This window comes from Cyrtonyx montezumae, unplaced genomic scaffold (assembly GCF_038088225.1).
Source record: "Cyrtonyx montezumae isolate F1298 unplaced genomic scaffold, pur_monq_1.0 scaffold_8, whole genome shotgun sequence".
NCBI classification, from domain to species: Eukaryota; Metazoa; Chordata; class Aves; order Galliformes; family Odontophoridae; genus Cyrtonyx; species Cyrtonyx montezumae.
This window is the reverse complement of record NW_027072089.1, coordinates 1,943,903-1,956,796: the sequence shown is the minus strand read 5'-3', so window position 1 is coordinate 1,956,796 and position 12,894 is coordinate 1,943,903. Positions and strand designations below refer to the sequence as shown.

Below are 12,894 nucleotides of genomic sequence, written 5' to 3'. Positions count from 1 at the left end.
ATAGCAATCAAAATATATTTGCAACTGAACAACCTCCAAGTCACAACAAGACCAGGTCTGGTTCTCACTCTCCTGGAGACAATCAATGATTTATTTTATTTTACATCAGGGAACTCCCTGAATCCCACATCATGGGACTAACAAAGGAAATTTATTGCTTGGAAGCCTGGATTATTAAACTAAAAGTTAGGGAAAGAAAAAATATCAATATATTTTTCTTGCATTGTTTAAGTACTCGGGATGAGTGTAGATATATAACATGCCTCAGCATCGCCTAATGATCCTAGCTCCTAATCCCAGCTCCATTCAGAGTTCTTCCTCTTACTTCTGCTTCATTCCCAATTAATCCAAGGTCAGCTGCATTCAGCCGACTCCACCTAAAGCTTCTTACGGGCATTTATATTTCACTTTCCAGCACTTCCAGATCCAAGCACACAAGTCTTTGAGCTGGCTCTGGGAAGAGCTCACTGCTGAGTGTCATACATACCCTTCTCACACTTCAGCAGCCAGCTCTGTCTCACTGACTAGAGATGGCACTCCAGTTGGGATGAACTCGTCCCAAATTCACTTGCCACAGATGAAGTCCTTATCCTGAATGACTCAGCTATCAAAGGCAGAGAAACCATTTCACAAATGGGAAGAGCCCAACGTGACAGTGAGAAGTCTGCCCTCATCTGAATCAGCATCCCCGTGGATGCCCTTGTAAGCTCTGTGCATGAGAGGTGGAAAGTACATGAATTTTAAATAGTCATGCAACTTTGCTTTCTTTATTTACTTATTAGCAAGACTCTGCAGCTAGGTAAACAAATGTTTTTGCACTGTACAAACCATGGTACAGACCTAATGTCCTATTTCACCATGATTCCCCTATTCTCAAATACCCTCACTCCTCTCGCCTACCTAACACTTTAGCAGAGTGATATTCAACAATTAGCATGAAAGAGAAACATGAAGGCTGGAAAAGACCTCTAGAATATCATGTACAATCATCAACCCACCCCTTCTATGCCCCTCAGTGTCATCTACCCAATTTTATCCAGAAAACCTGCAGGGATGGTGACTCCACCACCTCCCTGGGCAGCTTGTTCCAATACCTCGGTACCTCTAATGAGAAGAAATCTTTCATAATATCCAACCTGAAGCTCCCCTGGAGCAACTTTAGGCCATTACCTCTCATCATGTTGCTATTTTTTGGCAAGAGTGCTATCCCCACCTTGCTATAACCTCCTTTGGAGGTAGTTGTAAAGCATCCCCTGTGCCTCCTATTCTCCATACCAAACAATCCCAGTTAGGTAAGATATCCAGACATTCAGATATCCATGAAAACTACCATTTTTCTAATAGCCAAGGCTATAAACCTTTCAAATGTTCACTCATTGCTCCCTACCCATCTTCCACATTAGAGGATATTCAAGGAGAAACATGCATCAACCTCGGAAGGAAAGGGGTCAAGTGGCAAAGGAACAAAAGTTTAAGCCATGATTTGCAGCTGGGGAAGCAGAAAATGCTACTCCAGAGGTCTCACCTGAAGAGCTGACCCTCTGCTTGCTCCTTATCATAGAGATATATGCAGCCCTTGTGGCTCTCATGATTCATGGTGTGCTGCTTTTTGCTGGTGCAGCTCTCACGAGAGAAAGGCAGAGATGCACATAGAGCATACAGGCTACTTGCATGCATACATCTGGTGATGAAATGGGGTCAATGTGAAGGACACATCAGTGTTAGGAGAAAGACTAAAAAAAAATGGGACACTGAGGGGAAGGCAATTGCTGGTCTTCCTCTGCTGGGAACTTTGCAACTGCTCTGTCTGGAGAGGAACTCAGCAAAACAGGAGAAATCAAGGGAGACATTTTGTCAGAGCCTGGGAAGAGGGGATAGACCATTAGGGTGGAAGGAGAGAATGGGAGGAGTTCTGAGGCTGACAACAGGGGCAGGGAAACACGGTTAAAATGAGAAGATGCTACATTTAGCTATCTGGACAATTAATGATAATTCTGAGACCAAAAAAATCAAAAATAATTATTGCAATTAGTGCATTATGGATTTATTTATGTAGCTGCTCAAGAAAGAAGAAAGTGATCTAACCACACTGCTGAAGCACTTTGAAGAGGCAAGGAATTGATTCTTAAATAAAGAAAGGAGTAGTTCAGGAGCAAGAGCACAAGAGATGTTCTGGGTGATTGAAAGCCTTCCTGGGTAAAGGATCTTCAGCAGTTACTGGGGTGGTTTATGCTACAAATAATTTTGTACATGTAAACATCTTTCATGATTACATTGATCTATACAGGCTGACTCTCTACTCTCACATCCTGTTCCCTAAATTTAGTTCCAAATCTTCCAACGATTATTACTGTTACTATTTTTATTCTTCCAGTTTGCAAAACAGTGTTGATGCGAATTAGAGCAGATCTGATGCACAGATGATAGCAGTGAATTGGAGAGAGAAGGAGAGAGACTGCAAACCTATCTGAGAGATTATACAGCATCAAAAAGGTGAGTGGAGACCATCAGGCACTTTCTTCAGACTACAATGCTATGATAAAGAAATAGAAATCAAAATCACAGCTGGACCTCATTAGGAAATGCAGTTATATATACAAAATCAGAACCATGTCCTAAGTACTTGATTTTTGTATGCAGGCTGCATGAAGGGAAGCAGCTTTAATAAATTGTGCTACATTTGGAAAAGCCATTTTAATTCTCTAATTAGCATGCATACAATGAAAACTAACTGTGCATGTTTGTGTATACACGTATCCAGAAGAGAGTTTAATGAACTGTATCTATTGCAAGCAAAATTGAAGTTTCGTTTTCTCTGTGCTGTACCCTGTGATGCAAGTTTCAATGCCACAACACACAATTCCACATATAAAATATCTTTCTTGCTCCTTTTCTTTTTTTTCCTCTGCGATTCACTGACTTTGGCAAAGAGAAAAAAAAAAAGGAAAGAAAAAAAAAGAAAGGAAAAAGCTATACAAGTACACAAGCCTAGCTTCACATTAAAAAGCAACAAAACAAACAACTCACATTCAACCACAAAAACACGGCTTTCACTGCAGGCCATCATTTCCTGTTATCTACCTACCATTCTCTGCCACTCGAAACCAGCACAAGCAAAGCGTTATACAATCAATACATGTTCTACCATCATTAATCACCAACAGAAAGGAACAAAATTAAGTAAGCCTGACAAAAAAAGTGTCCCGCTATGAAAAAAAGGATGGAAGAAAGAGAGAAGATAGATAAGGGGAAAAAAATGAAAAGGCTGGGACAAAGAGAGATGTGTAGCAATTCAAAACAGACTCACAGTCCATCCTGCAGCTCTTGAGTATCATTGGAGGTCCCCAGAGATCGAAGACTTCTTTCCAGAGAGGTTACTGTCAGCAGCAGAAGAAAGAAAAGGAGTATTCTCAGAGAAAAACATACTGAAATTTCATTCATTCATCTTCTAATGTACTTCCTTTCAAAACCACACAATGAATTAGTTTTTGAACAAGTACCTTGTGACAATATAAAGCAATGCCAGTTAACCCAGAATGGATAAAGGTGAGTCCCCAGGAGATGGTTATTCCACGGGTGTTATGTCAGGATAGAATTAATTAACTAATTAGAGTTAATTAACTAATTAATAACTATTAACTACTCCAAATAGCCTTCAAGTAGTTGAGTTCTTTCATTCATTCCAATATCTTTTAACTCATTCTTCAAACTTCTACAGTCACTCTTCTGTCTTTTAGCTCAGAGAAAATGTGTTTTACTGTGTTTTTTTGCTGGTTAGCTAGAGCTCATTGTTTTGTTTTTTTTCTATAAAAAGAGAAGAATTCTCTAGTCTCAGTGATTCTAATTAGAGCCAGAAGCTGGAAAGATGGTTCATATTGCAGTACACAAGAACTTCACATTTAAGAAAAGAAATGCGTAAATATTTGTGTGTGTGTTCACTGTCACATCTTCATTTCAGATAAACAGAAGATCGTTTCTTTTGAACTTAGTATATCAAGTACGTAAATTACTTTAAGACATTCCACAATGAAAGATGCAAAATGAATGGCATTCTTTCTCTTTACATGTGGGATAGTCTTGGGATGCTTCCAGCTGTAAGAACTTACGACCTCTTATCAGTTACACTTCAATACTTACAGAACAAAAAGAACATATAAGTAACAGGGGTCAGTTATTCCAGCAGAAACTTAAGACATTCATTATTTTAATGACTGCAGACTTGGTCTTGGTCTGTAGTTCTGAATGAGTCACTTAACTACTTTTCCACTGACAGGAAAATCCAAATTCCCTCTTTTTGGGGGGGCTTCTGTGAGTTGACACCAAAAGCCACAATAGATAGATAGATAGATAGACAGACAGACAGACTAGATAGATAGACAGATACCTAATCAACTAATTAATGTCCTTGGACAACATGAGTATCCGAACAATTTGAACACTAACATATATTTTCACCTTGCTTACTACACTGCTTGATCTGAAAAATGGATTTCAGTACAGAGTTTGGTAATTTACTGTGACAAAGCTTTAAGTAACTGTCAACAGTTGAGCTAATAATTATTATACTTTGCAGGACATACAAGGTTTTAAAGAATAAATGGACAGTCTTAACTATCATTTGCTTCTCTAGGATGAAAGCACTGATCCTGCAAAGATCTCACAGATATCATTTCCTCTTTATCTTCTGTAATCCTAACTCAGTCTCCCATGCATCCTGCCTACTTCAGAGCATGGTGCTTATTCTCATATTATTGGAGAATGGAGAGTGAGTTAAGGAAGCAAAAGCATTTGTGCGTACACTGACTTTCTAAGAAGGTGTTAATGTCATGTTTGCAGCTCAAGGAGGGAGAAGAGCAGCCAGAGCATCCAAGCACCTTTCTAAACCAAGCTGCAAAACCAATGACACTCGAAGTGAAGGCTACCCTGCCAGCATCATCCTAGACAAGAACAAGAGCTTGAGAGAAGACAGACTTGATATACAGGAGCCTCTTTACAAAAGCAGTGCGGATCTTTGCTTCTGTTTGCTTTGGAGAAGAAAGAAGGAGAAAACAGTTTTCCTTCTGCACTAAACTGTCCTTACACACAACATTTCACAGTGGGACAAATCCAAAATCTTCTGCATTTTTTAGAAGTTTTGGAAAAATCACATACATACAAAAGTTATCTGAGACAAGAATGAAAGAGAGGAGAAAAGCACTTCTTATTCAGGTGAGAAAATGACTCCTAAGACTCCATCTTAAAATCTGAAATAAGCCTGGAAGTTTTAGTTGAAGAAAAGAGTAGATGTGACACTAAGGGACACTGTTTAGTGGGCATGGTAATTTTGGGTTGATGGTTGGACTAGATAATCTTAGTGGTCTTTTCCAACCTTAATGATTCTATGATTCCACAATTCTATATATGTAAAGATCAGTAATCTCAAAAGGACAAGCTCTAGAGCAAACAAAATGTTGGCATTTAGTACGGCTCTTACCTGGGAAATAGCATAACTGAAATGCAAACTCAAGCCTCCTGGATCTTAGCGTAACTGAGCTCTTTCATATTCTGGGACAAAACTACCTTGCTTTGCTTAAGATTAGCTATCTTGAAATCTGCATGGTTCTTGTGCTGGATATGGAAAATCACTTGGAATTTACCAGTTCTGAACACTCAAACCACTTAAGAAGCAACACGTCAGGATACAGTGGGGCAATGCCATGAAGCCCACGGCAGAACAGACTTCACACTTCACAAGCCTTGCATATTTAATATTTAAAAGGCATATATTAATCTTCCAAGATGAGGCATGTTCCACAGAGGTCACTGTTGTTGGGCTTGCATTGATTTACATAAACTGAGAGTTTGGCACCAGTTGCATACATCATCAAAATCTCTAAAATCAATGGGGGATGAGAAACTACCCCGAGATGGAAATGGAGACTTTATGACACCTGTGGGATGTTGAAAAATCCTTTGCTCAGCCTCTCAGATCAAGGTAATGGGATTGCATGTGGCACCAATCTGTCATGGGGAGTCATTAATGAGCAAGAAACAGGAATTAGAGAGGGAAGAGACCCATTAGAGGACTCATATTCTCCATCCGGGCAGAACATCTCTGATTCCTGCAATATACCTTCCAGTGATCAGCCCTTTAGCCATGAGGCATCAAGCCAGATCCTTTTAAAAGAATTTATTTATTTATTGGAACTGGCTACCCAGGGAAGTGGTGGAGTAACTGTCCCCTGGAGATTTTCAAAAGATGTGGAGATGCAAGCACTGAGGGACATGGTTTAGAGGGCAGGGTGAGGATGGACTGATGGTTGGACTAAATGTTCTTAGTTGTCTTTTCCAATCTTCTATGATTCTATTCACAAGGCATTAGTGAGAGGCAGCTGCAAAAATTTCATTAAAAAAGCAGAAAAGAAATGCCATCAATCAGACACACTCAGCTAGTACTTGATCTTCTATTTGTGCTGCTTTTTCCTAATCAACTAAATAAGAAAACATTCGACTCCCAGAAGCCAAAGCCTTATCAGACAAACTTCCCTGTGATCAACAGGGAAAGTCCCCGCAGAACTAGACAAAGAGAAAACAGATGCAAAGAATAGGTAGAAGTTCCCACTAACCCTTGAAAATTCTGTAAGATATGGCTTAAAAAAAAGGTAAAAAGCCCTTGCATTCATGAACTGGCAGTAGAATGATCCAGTAGCACATAAACAGAAGCAATGATCTTGGCTAAGGTTTTTATTCAACACACAAGAAAGATTTCCATTTTCATAGCACAAAAGGGGAGCAGGAGGCATTTCTATGTAAGTTCTGCCAAGATCAGCTCGGAACTGGAAAGATTCTCCTTGGTCACAAGCCAAGGCCTCAAATGGACAAGAAGAATTTAAATCACCTCAAAGGCTGAGATTTCTGAAAAAATACTAAGGACAGCAAAGAGAACTTGAACAACAGAAGCATAGCATAGAGAGCTCATGACAGCTTTAGCCTATCAAAGCAGAGAATAGCATTTCAGACACCTGGTTTAGTCTCCAAGCACAAAGGAGAACCTTGAAGTCCCAAAAGAGGTTGGGGTAAGGCAGGAAAAGGGAAACTGTGCCTGGATTTATGCAACCCTGAAGGACGTTCAGCACACTACACCTGAGGCAGCAGGAGCACAGGGCAACATCTGGAGAGCATCTGCAATGCAGCCACTCACTTCTTGCTCAGCTGGTTGTGTGCTGAAACACAAAAGCAGCACGGACTTCTTCTATGTGCTCTGAGACACAGCTTGCTGGGTTTACTGAAGAGCCCATATGGTGCAGCTGTGCCAGGCAGAAGGGATCCTGGGCATCCTTTCCCATTTTACAACTCCACAAAGTTCCTTTATCTACACTGGATTAGCATTGTGATATTATAGCAGTACACTCAGCATCTCCTCTCCTGCAAAGGTGAACCCACTGTTGGGGAAGGGCTTGTGACAAAGACACAAATTGAATCAAACTTCCTTTAGCAGACAAAAATAAAACAGGTGGGGAAGAGTATAGTATCTTATGGACATTTATTCACATAAAAGCACTTTAAAAAGCATTATAAATTCATGGATTCATAGATTTTAAAGGCCAGAGAGAGCTATTTTGATTATCCTGTCTGATTTCCTCCCGTTAAGATTTCATCCCATCACTCCTATGTTGAGACCGTAGACTGCAGCTGGACTAAAATATCTCTTATAAAAAGACATTTGAATCTTGATTTAAAAGTTTGAAGCCACACCGCATCCATCACATCTCTCCGATAAGCAGTTCTAATGGCTAGTAACCCGCATTCAGAAAGATTGAATTTGTCTAGCTTTGACTCCTATCTCCTGATCTCATTATGCGTGAGAATGTTAGATTAATAAGCTCTATTTGATGTCTTTCTTCCCAGAGAGGTACTTACACACCACGATCAAGTCCTCTCAGATGTCTCAAACAGAAATTTGGATGGCATGCATTTTAAAGTCCGATTTGCAGGCTTCAAACAATTGCCTTAGCTTTTCTCTGTACCCTCTACAATTTTACAAAATAGTTTTGAGTGTAAGCACCATCAATACCTGCTTCAGAGAGCACTCAGTACAGACAGCTCTAACTGAAAGCACATCTTCACGCATTCTTACTGTCTTAAGAGAAGAAATAAAGACCACCAGATATTAGTCAAAAGCTAATTGAAGGGATAAATGCAATTACAGCAAAGAACAAAAGTAGAAATTGGATTGTAGCCTTTCAACAAAGACACTGCACTCATCTTAAGGATTTCTCAGAGTAAACTCTACTAGAAGCACAGGAATTGGGAGTATAGCACACATATACTATGTCAGCCCTAACCTGGCTAGCTTGGGTACTGACAGCACACAGAGTTCACAACGAATCCTTCATCATCAACAGCCAGTGTACTACTAAATCATCACTGTTAAAGTAACACCATTAGTGCTGGAAAAAGACTCGTGTTAATTCAGGTTTTTCTGTATAACAAAGCCATAGCCACATCTGTAAGCCAAGTACCACTGACCACAGTTGGAAAGTTCAAGTTGCCATGGCAGCCCAAGCCCAGGTCAAAGCACTGAAGTTTCCTCAAGGAAAAGATCAGGTAAAAGCACCTGGGAGTTCTGGTGGACATCAAGTAGAACTTAAAGTACGGTGTTTTTCAAGCAAAGAAAGGAACTGTATCTCCATCTGCATTAGAGGGCCAAGAGAGGTAACACTTTCTCTCTGCTCAGACCTCATGAGGCTTCACCTGGTGTAGTGGATCCAGTTCTGCACTCCTCAAAACAAGAGACACATGGGCATACTGGTGAGAGTCTAATGAAGAGACACAGAGACAATGAAGGAACCAGAGCACCTCTGCTATGAAGAGAGGTTGGAACAGACGACCTCCAGAGGTCCCTTCCAATCACAGCCACTCTGTGATCGTATGAATTTCTTGAGCTTCTGTAGTATGTGTTTTTACCTCATCCCAAGTACTATCCGTCCCATCACTTGTCTCCAGCATCACTCAGGACATATAAAACAACACAAAGGTGACTTCCAGTGGCTGAATTTCTCAACTTGTGCTCATTCAAAAAGGCTGCCAAATTTGCAATATACAAGTAGTTTTCCAGAAGGCTACACATAACATGATCTTTAAACGACTGTTTGAGTAATGTATCAATCAGTTACTCCTGTTAAAAATAACAACCACCAAAAAACCAAAAAACAAAAAAGACCTCAAGCATGAAGTGTCCTTTCCCCATTTTTGCCTTTGATTCATTTAGAATCATCTTGCATGTGTAGCAGAACTACTCAAGACTCACGTAAAGGATCTCTGGAGGTCTCAAGTCTAACTTTTTGCTCCAAGAAGGATTATTTTAAAGCAAGATTCTACTCCAGCTCTGAATATCTCCAAGGACAGAGATCCCATAGCCTCTCTGAGCCTTCACTGCCATGTTTAATCAACCAAATGTTGATCTTTCCATTGTGAAGTTCCGTGTATCAACCTATGCTCACTGCCTCTGGTCCTTCCACCATGAGCTTTTGATAGATCTGGCTTCACCTTTTGTGCAGTTTCTCTCTAGTTTCTCATTGAGTAGAGATGAGAATTCATGTTGAATTCATTGTGAATTCATGCTCAACTTCTGATTCACCAGTATTCTCAGACCTTCTCTTCAAACTGCTTTTAAAGCAAGCTAACACCCACCCTGTCTTGTTGCATGGGGTTATTCCACCTGAAGGCACAAAAGAAAGTGTGAAGAACTATTTTTCTTCTGATTTTACAGCAAAGTGGGTACCCAAACACCTTCAATGAGCCTACCCAGTCCATGCTTTCACCTTCAACTTTACCTTCTGGGAGAGCAGTGAAGTCTGACTGGTGAGAAGTATTTCTGTGCTACAGGAGATACTGAAGCTCTGACTCAAGATGAAGATGACTGTCAAAAGCAAACTCAAATCTATCAACCCCTTAAAGTCGTAGGAAAACGTGTCCTCAAACGTGCTTGGCAGATGGAGGCATGAATGTACAGTAGCATGTAAAAATCCTTATAAACAAATAATGCCTGTATTTCAGAAGATTTGTTTACCATCTTCCTCCCAGCAAAGATTCCTTACTATAAATACTGGGACCTTTCCCCAGGACACATGGTGACAATTAAAACAACTGGTGAGGCACTAAGATCCTTTCTTTGCATCCCATCCAGCCATCTTTCTCACCTGATGCCCTTGTACACAGATCAAACCAGAGAGAAAAGATGGTCTGGAGATTCAGAACATCAGCACACAACAATTTTAAACAATTGTCCAGCAGTAGTGCTTTAGAACTAGGATACTATAACATCAACTGCTATTCAACAATGTTAATTTTCATCTATCTGCAAAATGCAGTTCTACATTCTTTCCCAATGAGGCACTGAGCCAGAGCATGTCTCCAAAGGAGGGAAGAACTCTGCACCTCCACTGTGCCAGGAGATATGAGGAGGAATAGCATCACTGCTCAGTCTTCAGAGCAAGAATAATAGAAGAGCTTTGGTGTTGGTGTTTTTATAAAGGAGATAAATGTTTTGGAGGTTTGTAGGACAGGTTCTGAACACAGTAATGCTGCAACACATTAGGAAGTAAGTCTGGCTTGTTCCACCTTTCTGCATCTTAACTCCCTATTGTAACAGATGACACGATTAAAAATAGAAAAGGATGTGGTCTCAGTAAGAATTGGAATATATCTGTGCCTGTTTAATGCAACATATGGTGGAATATTTTTACATCTTATAATGAACTGTGTATTGGACATGTGCTGGTGCTCATGAGATGCAGCAGCAAGAAAACTGCATTAATATTTGCTCCCTGACAGCAGGAGCTGTCACACACCGGGTACACGCACAGGACTCATCAGCAGGACAGCACACAAACGACCAGGAAACCTTTCATTATACGCACCACTGGAGTTAATTCGGAAGACGTTGGCTGAAGTCTCCTGAAAAAGTTCCTGTAGCTCGCTGGGATCAATCTGGGTGGCTGCAAAGACAGAAAAGGGAGATCTATCAATACTGGAGACCACCATCACTTTGAAAGGGTCGCTCACCTCCCTGCACAGTCTCTGAAATGGGATGACCAGCAGAGAATATCTATGATTGAGCTGTCACCAAAATATTATGCTTTATATACATACAGGTATATATAAATACAGCAAGAATGATGTAATGTCACACTCAGTGCAGGGAATTGTCAATAATATCACCTGCAAAATGCTACCTGATCACACAGGGAAACACCAGTAACACAGGGCTAGGGCATCATACAAAGAGAACAGATTTTCTCCTCAAAGCAAAATTCTTGCAGGAAAAATCATACTTGTTCATCACAATTCATAGCATTACTTCAACAAGAAGAGGACTGATGGAGAGCCCTACTCTGTCCCAGTGGGCTGTGCAGATCATCTGCTGCTCAGTTGAATGACGTAATAAAACAGTGAATCAAAACTCCTTTGTGGTCTCTTTAATAAATACGCTTATCAGCCATGAATTCATCAATGTGGGCTCCTCCTCAATGGAAAAATAGTCCAATTAGGGGGTCCGATGTAGCTTTACACAGTGTCATTATACAACATGCATTGGAAAGGTAGATGGCTTCGCCAGCATCATCAGGATAGTAAAGGCAATGATCAGATGCATCAGATATGAGTTATATGGATCAAGGCAGCCTCTGCAGGAATTATTAGCAAATGCAATAGAAATATTTCTGTTCATTTATCAAGTGGGCATAGCAGAACTGAAAATGAATGAAAAACTAAAAGCACAACAATATGGATAGGGAGAGAAAGGTCTTGCCTTCAGAAAAAGGAGAGCAATCACTGAGAAGGAAAAAAATTGGGGGGCAGGTGGGGGATAGGAGCTCAGATGAGTCCTCTGCTCACTCATCTTCCTGAACAGCATCCATGGGATAGACTCCTTATTATTTCCTTCTGATACCACAACAGCAAGGTTAAGGAAACACTATCCAGAATTGCTACTTGTGCTGCCCAGATGACTTCCCAAGATCCCACTTTGGCCAAGGTACCCAAAACCTTCCTACAAGGAGAGCACTGAAGTGAGACAGAAGGCTTGAATGCTTGGTTTAGTTTTGAAAGTTTATTTTTTGTTTTGTTATCTTCAGAAAGACCAATATCTTCCCAACATAAAGCGCCATAAAACTTCTTGAGTTCCTGCTTCGTCACTGCCAGAGAAAAGTGGGTGTGAGGTTGGACTGGGCTATACTACAGAGAAAGAATACCTCACTTACATAAACTTTTTAAAAGGTTCAGTTTTTGATGCCTAATAGTCACCAGAGAAAATCTTTTGTAAACTTCTGCCTTTGGATCAAGCTCTACAGCAGATGTTCCCAAGGTTTAGACCCCATTCGGCTCCCACCTGGGTCAGCATTTCCAGTTTTATGGAAAACTGCTCTACCACAAATGTTGGTCAAGTTCAAAGCACCATAGACCTTGTCCACTTGACATGTTACAGTGCATTTAAACAGCTGCTGTTATTGGCATGTTGTACCTCTGAGCTGAAGCATTACAGATACTCAGATTGGAGCTTTAATTCATATTTCCAGGCAGCAGACTGTGACTGCAACACAGTCTGCATTCCTTAACCAGATTTTCCAGTGCTGTTAAAAATACCATGGTCCCAACATGCATTTGAAAAAGCAGAACATCTGCAACGGGGCAAGAAAAAACTCTGAATCTTGAACAAAATGAAAAGTCCTCCTGATGCATCTCTCAGAGTGGCCCTTAGTATAGATCCCCCAATGCTTTTTCAGAATCACAGAATCACTGAGCTTGGAAAAGACCTCCAAGATCATTAAGTTCAACTGTCACTCCATCCTCGCCATGTTCAACAAACCATGTCCCTCAGTGCCACAACTCCACGGTTCCTGAAAACATCCAGGG

General features: G+C 40.5%; 1 protein-coding gene across 1 annotated transcript in view; it reads right to left on the bottom strand.

Annotated features, from left to right (window-relative positions):
• The window catches only part of TSNARE1 (t-SNARE domain containing 1), a 484,781-nt gene that overhangs the window by 312,215 nt on the left and 159,672 nt on the right, over positions 1–12,894 (bottom strand). Inside the window, exons 4-5 of the mRNA XM_065752794.1 lie at positions 10,902–10,979; positions 3,308–3,377 (exon numbers count right to left, since the gene is read on the bottom strand). Coding sequence (XP_065608866.1) covers positions 3,308–3,377; positions 10,902–10,979 — 148 coding nt within the window. The remainder of the gene's footprint in view (positions 1–3,307; positions 3,378–10,901; positions 10,980–12,894) is intronic.